Source organism: Monodelphis domestica, chromosome 5 (assembly GCF_027887165.1).
Source record: "Monodelphis domestica isolate mMonDom1 chromosome 5, mMonDom1.pri, whole genome shotgun sequence".
In the NCBI taxonomy this organism is placed as follows: Eukaryota; Metazoa; Chordata; class Mammalia; order Didelphimorphia; family Didelphidae; genus Monodelphis; species Monodelphis domestica.
In genome coordinates, this window is record NC_077231.1 from 56,766,281 (window position 1) to 56,787,252 (window position 20,972).

The following is a 20,972-nucleotide window of genomic DNA, read 5'->3' on the forward strand; positions in this document are numbered from 1 at the left end:
ATTCCTGTTTATCAGGGACTATAGTATGAGGACAGAATTATACATTATGTGAAATTTTATATGCTAGAGGCAAGAAAATATAGCATGGATTAGGTGAATTTGAAAAATATGGGTAATTCAAGGTACCAAATATCACAACGAGAAGAATGAGTAAGTTAACTGTAAATGAGAAGAGAATGATAGGTCACTCTATGGTCAGAGAGTCAAATTTCAAAGTCTATATTTTGTAGATGACTGAGCTCCAAGAGAATGAAGTGTGACTATGGTGGTGGGTGACTGGCCTGGGAGTGAATGCATTTCTTAAAGTAAAAGAAACTCAGGAATTTGAAGTTCATGTTATTAAGAGTTATCAAAAACAGCAATGATTTAAGTCCCTTAAAATAACGGGAGATTCTGATGAAGACTAAGACAGAGAACCAGTTACTAATGTCTCCAAAAAAGTTCACAATGACATAGTGGTCTACAGATAACAGTGACAAGGATAGGGAGAAACCAATATCAGCTGTAACCATGCAAGTCCCAAATTTAAGTATTACCTCTGAAGCATACTGGCTCTTGGGCATTGGACATGTCTCATTACCTTTCATTATTCCAGACATTTCTCTAAGTTGCTAAGTAGGTATCTGCTTGCTTCCCAATACCAGTAAAATGACAGGTCTCTGCAAAAATAACCACCACAAAATAAATAAAAAGAATGCTGCTCTAACATTAATTGCAACAGCATTTTACTCTAAAAATATAAAATCACTTAAATATATTACAGGGACAGTATCTGAAAACTGTGTTGAAGCTATTTTAATATTTTGGTCCAAGTTACAGATGGCAACTATAGGTATAGGAGGAAGCCCTCCTAATTTCCTAAGTTCCCTTTCATCTTGAATTTTTTGTCACCTTCCAATGGATGTCTGACTTTGCTATTGCAATATCTATGATAGGTTCTTCCCGCCTCCTTATTGCTTTGAGGTCTCATCCATACACCATGCTGGTGGCCTTATTTATATCTGTCAGTAGAGATCTGAGCCAACAAAGGTTACAATATATATATTTTTATATACTGTGTTTCTCTAATAAAATAAGTTATCACAGTAATGTGTCTAAACTTGCTGCCGTGATGATCCTTCAGCCACCCAGCTTTTAAAAAGAAACATATGTGCATTCAAGTTAAGAATCTGTCTCCTTGATGGCATAGATGGTCACTGTTTTTTTGTAGCTTGTCAGCAGTATTCCATTGAAACGATAAGTCATTTTATCCCACATCATGATGATGAGCCCAGTGGGAATCCCAGATGGCTTTGATTAATGCACTCTTTTGAAGGAGCACCTGGAATATTTGAAGTGTATAAAGTTCAAGACCATGCTGACACAGTCTAAGACTTTGAGTGATGCTCTATTCTCTGACAATTAAGGCATACCAGTTTCTAAAGTTTGTATATGCACATGATTTAAGCCAAGGGAAAAAATAAAGTAAACTTCACTGTTTAGAGGATGATTGAATCCCCAGGGTTTTTTCACAGTAAAGCTCAGATGCTCTCTCTGAAGGGGATCATTCTCTTCATTGTCAATAGAGGCAAGAAACAGAGATCACCTAGATCATGAAGTCATTTATTTTCAATATATTTTGTTATTAAAAATATTTGTGAAAATGCATGATAGTACTCCACCTCCTCCCAGTAATCTATTTTGATATTGAGGAATCCTTAATTCAGGAATTTCATACTCAGTGTTTAAATTGTGTAGGACTTAATTAAAATCCTGCCAGGATGTAATTTGAAAAAAAAAAAAACAAAAACAAAAACAACAAAAAAAACTAAAAACTTCCAATGATCAATTTTCTTTTTATACTACTTACCCATGCCACTTCTCATCCTAAAGATTCATTTATTATAATGAAGATTAGAAATGGGGGGGGGGGGAAATTCAGGATAAACATTCAACCTTTCAAGAAATTTTGACACTTTGGGCTTTGTTCCAAGTCTATAGACCCCTACCTATAGAAAGGAGCCCAAGCAGGAGGTTTTTCATATCTCCTCTTTGGGGCCAAGCTTGGTCATTAGAATGTAACAAGGTTCAATGTCTACTGTTTTGCTATTATTATTCTTTTAATTTGTAATATGTGTTGGGAAAGGAAATGGAAGACTGGAAAAATGAGGGATAAATGGGAGGTTTGTATGGGATATGGAGGATTTGAGGGGAGAGAGGGGATATTGCTTGGTGAGGCAAAGGAGGGAGATGCCCCCTGCCAAGAGGAAGCAGCAGGGGTCTGATAAGGACTGTTTATCTTGAATGAATGAACTGAAGTTCAGCTCCCTCTATGACCAGAAAAGATAGTCCACTTATCTGACTGTGAATTCGAATAATATAAAGTTTAATAACCAGTTGGGATTGGAGTTTTTTCCTTAGCTTCAGAGTTGAGGCCAGGCCCAGGGACTGGTGGAGGGTTCTCCCGCTCCCCTTTACTCTATATCAGTCCTGCTTTTTCTAATTCAGAATCTTAGCAGTAGACAGAAAAGCAAACAAGAACAGTACTGACCTTCAGAAGTAATTGGGCCTAAATCTTCAGGGTGAACCAAGAAGAGGCACACCACTCCAGACTGGGCTGAACAAGCTCCTCTCTCCTCCAACACCAGGAAGCCAGTCCAAACCCTGCAGGAAGGAAGTGCTAGTCGTAAGACCCAGCTGCCACTCCCAGTTGCCCCTTCCCCCACCAACTATTAGTCTAGTTTCCATTCCACACATTTACATTGTGTTAGTCATTGTGTATATAATTTGCCTAGTATTTGGTTTTCTTTGTGTTTCTCACAGCACAATAATATTCTACTATATTCATTATTATAATTTGTTTAATCATAGACATCTACTTTGTTTTCAGTACTTTGCTAATAGCAATATTACAGTGCATGATAATAATTATAAATTCTTAAGTGCAATGACTGGCACATTTTGTTGTTGTTACATAGAGGCCTTCTTTGGAACCTCCTTAGATTGTATTATTAACAGTAGAATTTCTGAATCAAAGCATATGGACTTTTGGCTTCTTTGCTATAGTTAAAATTTGTTTTTCAGAATGGTTGGGATAATTCAAAATTCCATTAATGTATTCCATGATCCTCTCTTTCTAAGATCCTGGAAATGCTAACTGTCCCCATCTTTTTTTCCACATTTGGCTTTGGATAATTTAAACTCATTACCCCTTAGACCATTTTTCAGTAGATATGGAAAAGAACTGGTACCTACAATTCTGAAAAATAATATCTCAAAAGCAGTAAAATTGGGAGCTATCACTTAGGTTTATTGGACACAGTGAATAATAGAATTTCAATTTTAAATTTTCTTAGATTTTGGTGGTCTTTTTCTTTACAGTCTTCCTTTATGTGCTTATAATTGAAATTTTCAAATGGAGAATGGCCTGGTAGAGTGGAAAGACTGATGGTTGTTGAGTCAAAGAACCTAGGTTCAAATATCACCTCTACTATTGATTACCTGGTTTGCCAAGTGCAATTTGCTCCTCCTGTCTATTTCATAGTTTTCTCTTGTATAAAAATTGAGAATGTAGAATAATTGAGAATGTATGAAATAATCACTACTATATCTTCCAGTTCTAAATCTTTACATTTTTAGAAAAAAAATTCTAATCATTTCCTTTCTTTCTTTTGAAAATATCTTCCTGATTTTATGAAACATCTTTTAATATGACCAGTATAACTTCTCACACATACAAAGCACTCATTTTAATTCTTGTTATATGAGGTTGAAATGAATTTGTAGAGCATTGAGGATAGTGATTAGATAATTCAGTAAAACTTATTACTGGGGTTGGACCAAAGTCTAACGTTCTGTTCCAAGTGTTTGATTTCATGGTGATGATGTATGACTATAACTGGTATCAGCTGGCAATTTAATGGAAATATATTAGGACTTTTTTCAACATGAATTATCTACATAATGGCCTTTATTCTAAACCTTAAGTTACGTATACAATCAAAACATATTGGACCTGTTATCTTTTCCAATATAATCTTTGATAGTAAGATTAGGAGAATAAGCTTAGGAGAATCTACTTTTCAACCTCATTTTCTTCCTCTTTAGGATGAAGAAACTAGGTTAGATGATCATTAACAAACACGTTCTCCCCAGTCCAAATTCCTATATTTTTTACAATCTGATCCAGGAGAGCAGATTTAAAGAGATCATGTTACATTTGGTAATTCTGTATAAAATCGTATGTTCAATTCCTATACATGTACTCAAGGCACTTTCTTACTTAGTACATTGGGGCATTGTCCCTTCCATATGATCTCTTTTCAGACCCTAATGAAATTTTAATTGTGAGGCAAGTACTTAGCATATTCTTGCTGATTAATTTCTCAGATATTGAAAAAGAATCCCTATAAGGATCAAATTTTGTGGTAGATCACAAAGAAAGAGGTATTATCATTTAAAATTGATTTGTATTGATTTATTTTGGATGATTCTCCATGTAAGAGTAGAGATGTGTGTGTGTGTGTGTGTGTGTGTGTGTATACATTCAAGATTGATATTCTGTTGCCCTACATTTACTTGTCATCCTATACAACTCCTATCCATGTTTTATCTTCATTTCTTCACAGACATTCTCATTTACATTTTGAAATAGTAGATATGTTTTTCTTAGATTACAAAAGTACAAGTGTATCATTTACATTGCTTATCTGTCTTAATTTATGGTCTACCATGGTCCACAGGGTCACAAAGAGTAAGGCACAACTTTACAAAAACAACATTTAAATCATTTGCAACTTGCAATAGACCATAGCATTCATACAGTCATCCATGTCCTTTCTTAAATCTTTTCTTCTACTTTTGGAATGCAATAAGGAGCTAAATGAGAATGAGTAAAATGAATTAATTCTTTCATCAGTTGGGACATTGGACTAGATGATCTTTAAGTCCTTTCCCAATTCCAAGACTCTTCATTTTAACAAAGCCCCTTCTACCTTTCCACTCTTACGTTAAACTCTTTGCCATATATGGTATATATTGTATGTTATACACTATATACTCTACTCTTCAATACAGTGACATTGGTCTCTTTTCTGTACAATTAAAAGTTCTTTATTCATTTGTTGTTAAGTTGTTTTCAATATGTCTATTCGTGAACCTTTTTGTGGTTTTCCTGACAAAGATTCTAGTGTGGTTTGCCATTTCCTTCTCCACTCATTTTACACATAAGGAAACTGAGGTAAACAGGATTAAGTGCTTTGACAAGGGTTACACAGTTAGGAAATGTCTGAGACCAGATTTGAACTCTGGAAAATTAGTTTTCCTGACTTAGGGCCTGGCACTCTATGTATTTTCTCACCTACCTGTCATTGCTCTATTATTAAGATGTCACTGCTCTTGCTCTATTTTCCCAAGCTGTCAATTATGCCTGAAATTCTCTCCCTCTTTACCTCTTCCCATAGAGTTCAAGGCTTCTTTAAAGTTCTAATTAATTCTCTGTCTTCTACAGAAGCCATTCATGAGCCACTTTAATTTTGGTTTCTTCTTCCCTCTTTTAAAGAGTTCCTATTTATTCTGTATGTTTCTCATATATCTATAAAAGGTTAAAATAGGGATTTTGACAAAATTAGAGAGCAGCTTTTAATAATTTAAGTTTTAATGAGAATGTATTAGAGTTGTAAATTAATATTACCCCTTTAAACCAGAGAAGAGAAAACTTCTAGCAGCTTTTTAACAATTAACAATTTAGTTTAATTAAAATATAGTAAAATGAATATAGTGAAGGAGAAAAATGTAGGAAAGAAGTAGAGAAAGAAAATTTCCCAATGTCTATACTAATTTCCTATAATTACTACCTAAAATTGCCTATATCTACCTATAACTGCCTTTAACTTCTATTAAAGTCCAGCTGATCACCCTTCAGCTCAAGTCACCAGACAGAATATATATCCCAATCACCAACTAATCAACAACCCACACCACCAGCAATCAACCCCCAGTGACCAACTCATGGCAAGCAGCCAACTTTCCCACAACTGCCAGCCTTAACTGTCAGCAACTGATAGCCCAACTGTCAGCAAATGACAGCCTTTTATACCCTTCTTCTACTTCATTTCCTGTCTCTCCAGTTCCTCCTTTCTGTCTCTATGGTTTCTACTTCCTGTCACTGTGGGCTGGTTAACCCCTACACATCTCTATGGTAAGAGGACTTCCAGGTCCTCTTTAAATTAAAAAAAAGGAATAAAGAATTACATATATATATATATATATATATATATATATATATATATATATATATATATATCAGTTTCCTTGTTCTCTCACTGATTAGATTACAAATTCCTGGAAAACACTTACTTTTTTCCCCCGTGTGCTTAACACAATATTTGTCAGAGAGTAGGTAGTTAAATGTTTATGATTTGACTGATTCTTTATAACACATAATTTAGGAATCAGGACAAAGTAAACAATCAATTGTCCACATTTTATCTGATTACAACTGATTTAAATGTCTTTGTGACTCTGTGGAGCATAGCAGATCATAAATTAACAAATTTAATAAAGAAATTAATAAAATTAAGAATTATAAGGTAGATGCTTTCTTTATACCTAATGATAGGGGCAGCTAGGTGACTCAGTGGATAAAGAGCCAGACCTGGAGATGGGAAGTCCTAGGTTCAAATTTGTCTGGCTTCAGATACTTCCTAGCTGGGTAACCCTGGGCAAATCACTTATCTCCAATTGTCTATCCATTGCTGTTTTTTTGCCTAGAAGCCAATGCTTAGTATTGAGTCTATGACAGAAAGTAAGGTTCTTTAAAAAAATATATAAAAAAATACACCTTGTGATATGGCATTGATGAAAATTTTTGTTATAATAATCATATTAAGAGAACCTATAGATTCTTAGAAATAATTTGTCAGAATTTATGATCTTTTTAACCTGAATTTTTTACCTTTATTTTTTTTCATTTTCTTTATTATTTTTGGACCTGAATTCTTTTTCCTTTGAAGAATCAATCTGCAAACATTTATTAGGGTTTTATTATTTGACAACCACTTGTGATGAGTAGTGAGAATACCATTACAAGATGATAGCTCTACCTACTACTAAACTCTGCTAAGACTGCACCTACAGTTTTGAGTTTTGTTCAGTTCTGAGTGCCACCTTTTGGAGAAGATATAAATTGATAAACTAGAAAGTTTCCAGTATATAACATTTTCATGATGTCAAAATACATTACATTTTTGCCATATGTGTACATTAGAGACAATTAGGTTTATAGAAGCATTCAATGTTGGCATGTGGATTAGCCCATCGTAAGATATTTATGTTTACACCTATGTATTGTGGCTTAGAATGGATAATTAGCTATCAAATCTGACTCATCTCTCTTCAAAGGAGTCTGAAATTATTACCTTGGTGGAAATTAGAAAGATCTACTTGGGCATTTGCTTCTTTCCTATCTCTAAGAGGGGTTTTGAATTTGAATTCTATCTGTCTGAAACTCCTCACACATACATACACATTTCTGGCGTAAATTTATTATAGATATTTAAAAAAATCTTATTCCTGAAAACTCTTAGGAAGGGTAAGTAGCCTTCAGTTTAGCTCTACCAACTTTCTCTCTTCCAAACACTGATCATAAATAGGTAATTGCTAATAGCAAATAGTGAATAATCCATTTATTGGAACAAAATTGCAAACAACTATTGGAGGAATTATATAGATTAAATATATATGTATATATAATTATATAGATTAGAATTTAAAGCAAGACACAAAGAAAATGAGCATTCCATCTTAAGTGTGTGTGGCAGGGAGATATCTCAGCTCAAACTAAGGGAGACCTCCTTGTTTCATCCAAAAGGAAATTCACCAATGTCTGTAGGAATTCAAAGTAGGAATCAGAAATTTGTCAAGGAGCTGGCTTCTTCTACATGTCTACAAGTTCTACAGTTTTTCTCCATCTCTTCTTTGGAGCTGATCCTAAAAAGTCTGCCACCACCTAAATCTCTCCTGAAATTTCACACTAATAACTTCTCTCATACAGTCATGCAATGTTCTGTCAGCATTATTTCCTCAAATTAAGAGTCCTGAACACATAACAATGTGCACTAAGCCTCAGGCCTTTATTTTGTTGTTGTTCAATCATGTCCGATTCTTGTGACTCGATTTGGGGTTCTCTTGGTAAAAATAGAATTGTTTGCCCCTTCCTTCTCTACCTCATCTTACAGATTAGGAACTGTGCTAAACAGGGTAAAATGACTTGCTTCAGGCTACATACCCAGTAAGTGTTTGAGACTGGATATGAACTCAGTTGGCACCTTATTCATTATACTACCTATTTGCCCATGCCCTAGGCATAGAAACCAAGTTTATATAAAGAAAACAGTTTCTTAATGAATTGTGTCATCCCAAAATGTAGTGGGGTGTTTTGGGAGGTAGTAATTACCCCTCTCTTGAAGTCTTTAATGAAAACCTGGAAAAGCACTTGCTCAGTAAGTTTCAGATAAGCTATTTTGAAGGTATTTTTTGAGCTAGGCAGGCAGAAAAGTCTCTTCCACCTCTGAAATTTAATGACTGTGGATTTCAAAATGTTTTACTTAATATAATTCATCTTCATTGGCATGAATCCACATTTTTCCAATTAGAATGGGGAATGAATATATCCAAGACTCCCAGTAGCTGTGACTGATCACAAAACTTCATTAAAAAAGGCTGAAAGAAAACTTGAAAACAGATTAGTTCACTTTTCCTCTTGAGCCTCTTGAGATATTCATATTTATTATGAAGTGTCTCAGAATCAAAGAATCTTGAGAGTTTGAAAGGACCTCAATGGTCAACCCATACTAGAAAAAATCCCAGTGTAACCAATCTGGCTACTTATGATCTAGTATTTTTTTAAACTTCAAAGAAGGAAGAATATACTTTTTCTCAGAGCAGTCCATCCCCATTTTGTATGGTTCTAACTGTTAAATTTTTTTTCTATTTCTCTAAAATCAAGGTCATAGTACCTTATTTCAAATTTCTTTTCCTGGTCCTGATTCTTTGCACTGGGGCTAAACAAAATGAGTCTCACATTCTTCAAGCCTTTCAGATACTTTCATACCACTTTCATGTCCCATCCTCCCCTTTCCACCAAGTCTTTCTTTTCTCCAGATGATATATCCCTAGATCTTTCAATGGTTTCTCTTAAAACGGAGAGAAGCAGAGAGTTTGTGACATTGACTTAAGTGGAATTTGTATTTAACTAGGTTGACATTGATCTCTATTATCACACCCACAATTGGGTAATCAGTTGTTGCTATGAATTTGAATAATGTTGGTTCATAATTTTGGGAGCACCAGCTATGGCAGGGAGCTGACCTCAAAGCCAGAAAGTCTAAGGTTCAGATTCTGCTTCTGACACATACTACCTATGGGTCTTTTGACATAGAAGTTAAATTCTTAGTGCTCAAAACATTTCTGTAAGACTATAAATGTCAGAAAATTTGTCTACCTCAATTAAGAGAGGAAATTATCTCATCCTGAAAGCAGTATACCAATGGAATGACTCTAATGATCTCTCTCTGTCTTCTCTCTGTCTCTCTCTTCTTCCCCTACTTTCTCACTCTTTCACTCTGTCTCTCTCCTTCTCTCTGTTTCTATTACTTTACCTCAATCTCTCCCACATTCTCTTTTTGTCTCTCTTCCCCTCCCATCTTTCCTTCATTCCTCTCTCTTTCAGCCCAATAGGTCACTTGTACTAATGAAACTGAATTAAGGTTTTTATTTTGCCTTATCTACTCACAAAAGGTTTAATCAAGTTCTTTTCACTTGATTTTTTTATTCAAATTTAAGATGAGAAAATAGTGGAATTCAAACTACCAGCTAAGAAATGGCTTAAATATCATTAGTCAAATGCACTTCAATTTCTCCACAAGAAACTGGAGAAGAGGCAGTTAAAGAATAAGGTGTTAAAAGGAGAAAAAGAAAAGCAAAGTAGGAAAGAGAAAGAAAAAAGACAATGGAAGAAAAGAAGACATTCTTTTTATGTTTCTGAACTTCTTGATTTGTTAACATCTGGAACAGGAGTGTTTGGGGAAGACTTGGCCAGTGATTTTGGTCTCTGGCAGATGTTTGAGATATAAATGGGTAAAACATGATCTAGTGCTATCTGGGGGGCATGAAATGAAAGTAATTGGTGAGCTCATGAAACCTATGTGTCAACTCTGCATTTTTTCCCCTCTTCTTGTTAATTTGAATTTTCTGTAGTGGAAAATATACTTTGCTAAATTTTGTGGAACAAAAAGAAGCTGGCATAGCAGTGTCACTTTAACGCCAAGAATGTGTGATTTGAGAGGTTCTACAAAGTTTTATTGGTGTTCACTCAGTGTGTGCGGCTAATGTACATTAGAACCCCTCTTGGATACTTCTCCACAACTGACACTTCCAGATTGGTTCGCTTAGGCTATAACTACCCCAGGATTTAGTTACACTGTGGGGTACTTACTCTTAAAACTGTACCTCAAAAGCCCCCACTGGTAAGTTTACTATTAAAGGACAAATAATACAAACTGCTCAGAGAAAAACTATTTACTAAAATAGTTTAATAAGAAAAATAGAAATATGATATGTTCTCAGTAACTTTGGGGAATTCTCTTACACTACTATATAGTCAGTGAGAAGAGGGGATGCACATAGAGTTGAGAAGTACATGTGGAAATACATGTGGCTAAGTCAATTTATACTTTGAGCTCTGTTAATTCCCCTAATCTCTCCTTATGATATCATGTTGTTCCTCATGGAGGCTGGCATCTGTTTTTGTTTTTTTTTTAACCCTTACCTTCAGCCTTAGAATAGATACCCTATCGTAGTTCCAATGCAGAAGAGCAGTAAGGGATAAACAAAAGGGATTAAATAACTTGCCCAGGGTCACATTGCTAGGAAGTAGCATCTGTCTTAGGCGAGTTATTCTCCAGTGTTCCTTGGACCTGCTCTTGAGGGTCCAGGAATCCACTATATAGTTTTCAGTTTAGCACTCATATAAAATCCTGATTTGGAGTAGTTCTCTATCCTTTCAGGAAGACAAAGAGCACGTCCCCAAAGAACCAGAAGGATTCTTTGCTTTCAGGCCTTCTTGGGAGTTTGGACAAAGGTTTCCAGGCAGGAGATGGCGATTGAAAATTGGGAATTTAAATATTTCAGTTTTGATGGAATATCTTCATTAATAAAGGGTAATCGTGTAAAGGCTAGAAAGGTAAGGTGGGACAAAGTTTTAGAAGACCTTCAATACCAGGTAAAGGAGTTTGTATTACCTTTTTTTGATGTCAGAAATGGTTCAATCAGTTTTGGTGCAAGAAGTAATACATCAAGACCAATGCATTTGAAAACTTACTGTAATAACAACGTGAAGCATTGACTAGAGAGAGAAACCAAGAGTGGGGAGACTAGTTTGAAGAATATTATAAGAGCTAAGGCAAAAGAAGATAACCTCATGAATTGAGATAATGTTGGTACAAATGGAAAGGAACCAACAAAAACAACCAGGATTTAGAAAACAATTGAGAGTGAAAGGTGAAGGTTAAAAGAATATAAAAGATAGACACAGTTGGGAAAATCAATAGAAAATCCTGGTTTTGTTGTAGTGACCAACTCATCATAACTCCATTTTAGATTTTCTTGGCAAAAAAAAAAACAAAACTGCTGTGGTTTGTCATTTCTTTCTCCATCTCATTTTACAGATGAGAAAATCAAGGCAAATAGGGTCAAATGACTTACCCAGGGGCACATAGTTAGTAAGTATCTGAGGGTGGATTCCTGACTCTAGGCCTGGCACTCTATCAACTGGGTCACCTAGGTGCTCTAAATATAAATAATAGATTAGGGGGAATGTCAGCTTATAGTGATTTCATTATTTTGATACTTTGAGTCTGAAGTAGTAATTGCACACATGTCTAATAGGTAGTTGAAAATGTAGAACTTAAAGCTCAGAGAATTAGAAACCATTAGAGAGATTTAGAAACCTAGCATGAGTGTCTGAACTGAAGCTGTGAAAGGGATGGGAGGATTCTAAAAGAATGCAGAGGGAAAGCTAAAAAGAAGAGCAAATCTTTAGTTGAGGGAGATGCCCACAGTTGAGTAATAGAGAAGAAACAAAGCCAATGAAGGAGAAAGAAAAGGAACAATTGGAGTTAAAATTCTATAATTAATATTACTATTCTCCTAATTATCGACACCAAAGTCTTTTAAGTCCTCCTCTCATTTATTATATCTGATCTCTTGTCAGATTCTGTATATTGGACCTTCTCACTTGTCTTACCTTTTCCATTCTCTTTGCCATAATTCTATGCCAGCCCTTTCCTATCTCCCAGCTAACTAGTATAGCAGCTCGTTTATTTCCATTCTTTCTTCTGTCCTTTCCAAACAATTCTTCAGAATACTTCAAAATAATCTTGAAAGCACAGTCCTGGTCATATCATAACCCCACACTCAATAAGTTTTATTGCCTCTATTAAAGAAAACCATTCCAACTTCTTACTCTCATGCTCAAGCCTTCCCACAGTATGATTCCAACATATTTTCCTGCCTTACCTTAAAGTACTTCATTCTCTTTAGAAACTTGATTCCTCACCATTTTTCAAATAAATGTCCCAATTTCCTATCTCTGCCTTTGCTCAGTTTTTCTTCCACCAGAAATATATTCAATCTTTACCTTTAAGGGGTGTTAAAAGAAATCATAATTCCAATTTTCATGATGCTTAAAGATTTACAAATCACTTTTATTTCAATAATTCTATAAACAAATTAGAGGTTCTGTAGCTGTGCAGGGAGGACTAGCACCTCGGGAGTAAGATGTTGCTGAACCATTTTCAGAGCTGTTCATCCACCATTCATTTCTACCTCTCACCCAATTTTTACCTGTGACTCCAAGAAGCTGTAGCTTGCACAGTGGTTAAGCCCTGGTAAAACCATCTTGGCAGGTTGAGGGAAACTGAAAGACTCAAACCTGTAGGCAAATCAGGAGGTTGTCTACCCCAAGCATGTGAATACTTTCCCTGGTGGAATGGGCACATGAGAACAGTCTGTTCCAATGACCATGAAAGTGGCCACAGCAGGTGCTCTGAAACAGTTAGATCTAGGTCATACAACAAAAACATCAATGACATCCACTGCATTCTGGGTCATTGTCAGTCAATCTGATTTGGGTCTTCTCACTTTTCTTTGATAATTTGGGAAGTTTTGCCTCACTTGAATCCAAATTCACATGCAAGTCAATGATACTTTGGTGTTTGTTATGAGTCTCTTTTGAAAATAAAGGAGGAAAAACGAGAACAAAGTAGGACAAGTTATTATGCTCCACATTTCTAGATAAGGGAACTGAGACTTTACATAATTTCCCTATGGTTACAGTGACAGTAAGTGGAATTTTGAACTCATCTCCTTTTTCCAAGTAGTTTTAACAACCACCATGTGCTACTTTACATGTCATTGCCTTCTTAATATCTTCTTTGAACCAATCACATGATTATAATTTTTCTCTCTTAAACATCCTAACTCTTTCTTCCTTCCTTCCTTTCTTCCTCCCTTACTTGCTTCCTTGCTTCCTTGCTTCCTTCCTTCCTTTCTTCCACCTTTACTTGCTTCCTTCCTTCCTTCCTTCCTTCCTTCCTTCCTTCCTTCCTTCCTTCCTTCCTTCCTTCCTTCCTTCTTTCTTTCTTTCTTTCTTTCTTTCTTTCTTTCTTTCTTTCTTTCTTTCTTTCTTTCTTTCTTTCTTTCTTTCTTTCTTTCTTTCTTTCTTTCTTTCTTTCTTTCTTTCTTTCTTTCTTTCTTTCTTTCTTTCTTTCTTTCTTTCTTTCTTTCTTTCTTTCTTTCTTTCTTGTACTTTAAGATATTCCACTTTGCATTATTTGTTCTTTGCAACTTGTTTTATTCCTCCACTAGAAATACCTATGTAGATGTTTACATAGAGCTATAAAATTTACAAAGCAAGAGACATATAATGACAATGACCAACATTTATATAGAATTTTGAAGTTTTGCAAAGCCTTTGACATATATTATCGCGTTGGAACTTTACAATAATCTTGGGAGGTAGGTGACATTATTACCCCCATTTTTCAGGTGAGGGAATGGAAGGTGAAAAATTAGTCTTACCCATAGGTTACTAGTAGGTATCTGAGTCAGATTATATTAACTTGCACTCAGGTCTTTTTGGCTCCAAGAATGACACCATTCACTACATTATCTAGGGAGCTTGAAGATAAATTGCAAGTTTCTGGAAAGTATATGTATGTTAATCATCTTTGCATCCCTTATAGAGCATAACACACTACTTTCAACATAGCATGAGCTCATTAAATATTTATAGGGTTGATTAACATAATATCAAATACTGAATCATGATTACCAATCAACCTTCAGTCAAGTATTTGTTTTAGGGCACTGAGTTGCCAAACCTTTTTTGTGTGTGAATTTGGAGATGATTTATTTTTCAGTGTCTAACCTTCTCAGAAATGGATGTTGAACAAAATTGAACTCTAAGTAGAAAGGAATCTTTCTAGACTTTTTAAATGAAATACTGATAAATCTCTGTTACTTGAATTTCATATGTATATATCTTTATAATTTAGTTTGTTCTGGTAGCAATATGCTGTATCATGACAATTTATATTTCCTTTATATTAAAATAAAATACTACTATTCCTTTAACTTAATGGTGAATATAGTGATGAATCCTCTACTACTTTTAATTATGCATACATGCCCATATGCTATTGCCATCATGAAATATTATCTTCTCTGCCTCATATACTAAAATCTCCAATATAATACTTAGTGCTATGCTTTCTCAAAAGATAAAATAAGAAAATAGTAGGGGAGCTAGGTTGCCCGATGAATAGAGTGCTGGGCCTTGAGTCATGAAGATCTATATTCAAATATAGCATTTTAGATACTTACTAGCTACATGACTCTGGGCTAGTCACTTAACTCTCTTTGACTCAGTTTCCTCTTCTATAAAATGGACTAGAGAAGGAAATGGTAAATCATTCCAATATCTTTGCCAAGAAGTACCCAAAAGAAGTCATGAAGAATTGGACATGACTGAAAGATTGAAAAACAAGGAAATATAAACGATTATAAAATTCAATGGATTATAGACAGGTTTCTTAATTTCTCTCTATCTTATATTTACCCATAATAAAAAAAAATGATGAAGGGGCAGCTAGGTGGCTCAGTAGATTGAAAATTTAGGCATAGACATAGGAGGTCACTCGTTCAAATATGGTCTCAGGTATTTCTTACCTGTGTGACCCTGGGTTCAAATCTGGCTTCTGATACTTCCCAGCTGTGTGACCCTGTGTGGGTCACTTAACCCCCTTTGTCTATCCCTTAATACTCTTCAGTCTTGGAACCAATGTATAGCATTTATTCTAAAACAGAAAGTAAGGATAATTTAAAAAAAAATAGAGATGATTCTAGGGTTTCTTCTCTACCTTAAACTTTAAAAACAAGTTAGAATAATTCTGTCTTGAGCTTCCCTAATCAAAGCACATCATATTCTTGTTACTATTCTGGAGATAATTAAAACAAGAGTAAGTGGTCAGAATCCTTGGATAGTTCTTCTCTTTAAGGTTCATAGACTCATAGATCTTTTTTAACTCCTTATGTTATAGAAGAGGAAATGAAAGTTCAGAGAGGTTAGGTGATGTAGCCAAGGTCATAGAAGTTTTAAGTGTCAGAAGTAGAATTCGAACTGAATATCTTGACTTTCATTGGTAGTGAGTAGACAAATAATATCAACAATATGAGGTATTTTCAAGTCTATTTGTTTTCCCTTTTGTTTGTTGTCTCTATGTGTATATCTGTATGTATCAGTAAACTTGTTAGTTGATATTATATAAAAGGAGGCATTTCATGCCCCAAAAGGTGCTACTTAAGTTGACTTCTTCTAGAATGATAGAGAGAGGGAATAGATTTGTTCCCCTTACCTTCCCTTTTGATCTAGCATTCTTAGCCTTAGTCACGCATTCATAACCTGTTCTTTGGACACATAATTAGACTGAGACCAAGATGTTTAGGTAATGAGGTAGATAAAGCTGAAAGTCTAAAAGAACAATATATTTTGCTCAAGAAAAATTGGCTTCTGGGATTAATGTATAAGATGAGTACCACAGCTATGTCAGGATTGACCATTTCCCTATTGTCCTGTGAGACACAGTAAGACATACTCTGCCATGACTATACGTAGTATCAGTGGTTCTCAAAGTGAAGTCCAGGGAGCCCTGGGGTGGGGGAGGGGGCTTACCAAGATCCTTTTAGGAATCCGCACAGTCAAACCCATTTTTGTAATAATGCTAGGTATTTTAATTTCTAATGTGGCAAAATTCAATCAATATAATCCATATAAACAAAAGATCTTTGGAGTATATTCAATAGCTTTTAAGAGTATAAAGGGTCCTGAAACAAAAAAAAAAATATTGAGAACTGCTGGTCTGTGCCATTATGACTATGTCTGCATGTACATGTAATAGTTCTGATCTTTCTGAATTGTCTACATTCCATAACCATGAATAATTCTTTGCCTGTCTAATCATCCCCATGTTGGTGTGCATATAGCTAGTTTGTATGTCCTTCTGTCTTTCATAATTCTACCTGTCTGAGTACAGAGGGAGACAGCAGAAAGGCTTGCACTGATTTTCAAAAAAACAAAAACAAAAACAAAAAACAAGCAGCTATATTGAATGTAGAGATTGTATAATAATAGCAATCTTATCTGGAGATGGTTGCCCAAATAAGAGTTGAACTTTCATCTTCTTTTTTAAAAAAAATTTTAAAATTTTTGTCCATTGGTATCATCCCACTATTTTGAACAAATAAATTTATTTCACATTTTAGTAGATGATATAGCACAGTGAGAAGAACACTGGCTTTCAATTAAGAGGATCTGGGTTCAAATCCAATCTCTAATACTGCTTAGTGATATTAGCCACTCTGGGGTGAATTTTCTTTGCCTTAAAAATGAGGAAAACCAACCAGATATCCCCCAAGGTCCCTTCCAGTCCTCACTCTATGATTCTGTAATAATGACTCTATCCTGAACAAGAGCTTTATTCAAACAGAATTAAAGTAGTTACTCAAAAATGTAGCAAAATACTGACCCATAATAACATAGACAAGACTTTTAATTTCTCGGTATATCTGAGGCAAATTTCTTAGACCATTGATTAAGACTAGTTGCTGCTCTGTATCAGTGAAAGGAGTTTCTACGCTGGGAGTTTCCTTCACTCATTGAATTATAGGCCTAAATCCTCCACTCTTTTACATGTATTCATATATGACAATATACCAATATAGAAGTAACATAATATATGAATATATAAAGGAAGAATTGCTTAAATTATGTATTTCTAAAGTTTTCCATTAATATCTGATTTTTTAAAACTGTAACTCCTCTTCTAGATGTTAATAATCTTTGTAGTAATAATCTAAATTATGTAGAACAGCAAAGCATGTTTTATTTCTTTTAAAAATCTATTACACTCTGAGAAGTGTCATATTTTCAAAAGCGAAGATGAATCTTTTATATAGAGAAATCAATAATGTTACATAATCTCATAATGTATTCATTACCAAAGATCATAATGTATGCCTTGCATTAATTCATAATTTTCCAATTAATTTGTTTCCATACATGTTCAGAATGCATTTCATGACCTCATAGTTTTCTTGTAAGTTTGTGCTTTCTTTGCATCTTCCAAGAATCTCTTTAATTCAATTTCTCTGTTTCTCCTCATACAGTCTGGCAGCCAGATATGCAGCTCAGTCTAATCACAGTGGGATTGCAACCAGTCAGAAAAAGGCTTCTAGGTCAGTTAATATCTCTAATTTATTGCTTGCTAGTGATACTCAACTAAATTCCCCTTTGGTCTTTTTTTTTTTTTGGTCACTCTAAACTTCAGGAAATGTGTCTCCATGTTGGGGTGGGGGCAGAGAGGACCATTTTATAAAACTGAACTATGTCACAGAAAGTTCTGTGGGAGGTAGGCTTCAATGACCAACAATCTTTTAGAAGACAACGAAAAACCATTGGGATTCTCCTAACTTATTTATTCTCATGCCAAAGGGAGACCTGGCTTCTTACATGGAACCACATCAGTTGAGGAATGTGAGTCTAAGAATGTGGAAGGGTCTCTTCCCCAGATGACTGATGTCAGGAAATAATCCCAGATCATTTGGGGATACATCTCAAGATTGACCAAGAGCCAGGTTTAATGCACGCGTTAGACCTGGAAAAGGCTGGTAAAAAGAGCTCTTTGCAAAGGTCTCCTCTGATTTCCTCTTTGGAAAATAAGTCTTTACTGACAGTAGGTAATGAGGTAGATGGATTTTCTTCCTCTGCATAGGGTGTGCATTTTACAGTTGGTTTACTATCATGACAACTAAGTTTATTGTGGATTATTGAAAGAGAAATAGCCTAGAATATAAAGAATATTCTGCAGAGTGGAGATGTAATATTTTTAATATACCATATTGCTGAATGCGTAATAATTGGCTTGGATCAGGAGAGGAAGGTAAGCATGTTTCACTCCCATGATTATTACATTAGACTAGATCTTGTTCATTGTGGGACTTCCTCAGTGCTATTTCACTGAATTAATTGATGATCTTATTGCCTAATAATGTTAACTTAAGTTTACTGCTTCTGAGGCCAAGAGCAGAGGTAGGTATTTTCCTCTAATTCTCTTTCTAATTTATTTGTCTCCATAGCTGGGGAAAAGGGTCTGTAGAAGACAATGGAAGAAGTAGTTCAATGAAAAATTTAGGGGGAAATGTTATTTGGAAAAGGGTGAAGAACCATGTGACATATTCTGCATAGCCTATTCCTTACTGCCATTTCTGGGATCACTACATGAAAAATGTAGGCTAAAACGATATACTTAGAAGAATAAAAACATATGCAATTGTCCGCATCCTTCTTATTTATCCCTTATTACCTTTAGTGAATCATCCTGGTTTCTGAGCCAATTGTCATATTTTGCTATTTTCCAGAATGGTCAAATAACTGTAAATTTCAAGTTTTAGTTGGTCTGCTGCCCTACAGACAAACAACGTCTGATCATCCACCTGAAATAAAGGATTGGAAGGATTTGAAAGGAGTTTCAACCTTGTTTAGATGCCATGGTAGTCACTGAATAAGCTGTTTCTTTTTCTATGCATTAAAATGCCATCCCAAAAAATTAAAACGAAAAAGTCTATCCCCTCAAACCAAATTATAAATGCATTGAACATTTTAAAAGGATTCTGAACAAACAGCTATTTAGTTTTTATGTGTTCATTTCACTATGCAATATAATGTCAAGCTACTTGATGAAAAAATATTTGAGAAATTCGGTTATTTCCTGGATTGAAAGTAGCAGAATGGTATTATCGAGGTGAGTTGTGATGAGTATTTTAATAGCTGCCTTTTTTAACGAGTTTATATTTTCAGTCTTAATATTGAAAACCCAGGAATATTTTTATAGAAATGCATCCATAATTTAGAACTATCAAGAAAGAAAATGAGAAACGTTTTCCATTTATGTCTTATTGATTTTTAAGATTTGTTTTCTCCAAATAATATGAGCTAATACCTCTACCCAGTAACATTCAGATGATGGCAGCAGATAATGGAAAATCTACTGAATAGTCAGTGAAGACATTTTTTTTTCCACATTAGTCGTGGATTTTAAAAAGATTGCAGTTGTTTTCCTAATAGAAATATGCATTCATTAATTAAAATGCTCATATAAGTACTGTAAAATCAGTATAGAACTGTTAGTTCCTGATTAGGAAGTCATCAATATTTACATTTTTAAAAGAAGCTACTTCAAACAATAAATGTTTCAATATGATATTTAAATATAGCTTCACCTTAATCAGGCCAGACCTTAACATCCTCATGTTCTACACTCTATATTGTGTCTGCTAGTAGTGGTCAAATATTCGGACTCTTTGACATCTGAGATTTTTGTGGTTTTATGTATACATGAGAGTAGCTGTACTATCGTTATTCCTCAATAAAGGAATATACATTGAATCCCCAAAATTATGAATTCCAAAACTCTTTTCAAATGATTTGCACATATTAATCACAGTGCTCTACACTTGAAGAAGTCATACATACATGTGTATGACATAACTTATTTGTTCCAGAGAAGTTATGATTGCCAAATTATGACATTGAGTTATGCTAATATTTTATTGGCAGTAAATAAAAACCCAAATGGTAATGATTGGTAGACATGTAGTTTTATAGACTTTGATATCCCTGTAGCATTCACAGAGACCTTTTTACCCACAGGTTGTGAAATATTTTACGATAGTGTTTATGGGTAAAAGTGTACTTTTCATAATCAGTGAAGACAATTTGATGATGGTGCTGACTTTACAAAATTCACACGAGTTTTGGGTTGTTTTCATTAATGATAATGGAATTATGTTCAGCCACAATAACCTTCCTCCTATCATGGTGGCCACACTTGTGACATGTATAACTGGAGTAGGAATATAATTTTTTTTATACGTACACACACAGCTACTCAACGTAAACACAATTCCTCTGTGGAAAGCTCGCTCTCCAAAGGAAACTGAACATGTAGTCTTGACTTTAGAACAGCATTCTAAATAAGTAACTTATCTGGTCTAACCTCAGAACTGACATTTGAAATGACCAAAGTATTGTCTCGTAGGTGGCGCAGTGAATAATGCATTGATTTGGAATTGGGAAGACTCTTGTTTCTGCTTTCAAATCTGGCTTCAGACACTTACTAGCTGTTCCCTTCAGTTTCTCCATCTGTAAAAAATGGATGGGAGAAAGAAATGACAAGCGACTCCAGTATCTCTGCCAAGAACACTCCAAATTGGGTCAAGAATATTTGGACACACCTGAAAACAAGTCAACAACAACAAAAAAACATTTTAGCATTTACACTCATGCTAATTTAGGTTGTTTATATATAATACTCCAC

The 20,972-nt window shown here is 34.8% G+C and overlaps 1 protein-coding gene across 39 annotated transcripts in view; it reads left to right on the plus strand.

Annotated features, from left to right (window-relative positions):
* NAV3 (neuron navigator 3) overlaps positions 1 to 20,972 on the plus strand; it is a 1,103,979-nt gene that overhangs the window by 817,573 nt on the left and 265,434 nt on the right. For 26 of the 39 annotated variants that reach the window (XM_056798500.1, XM_056798493.1, XM_056798490.1 and 23 more), the window contains one exon: positions 17,764 to 17,832. The exons of the other annotated variants lie outside the window; for them this stretch is intronic. In XM_056798500.1, coding sequence (XP_056654478.1) covers positions 17,764 to 17,832 — 69 coding nt within the window. The remainder of the gene's footprint in view (positions 1 to 17,763; positions 17,833 to 20,972) is intronic. 39 annotated transcript variants of the gene reach the window in all.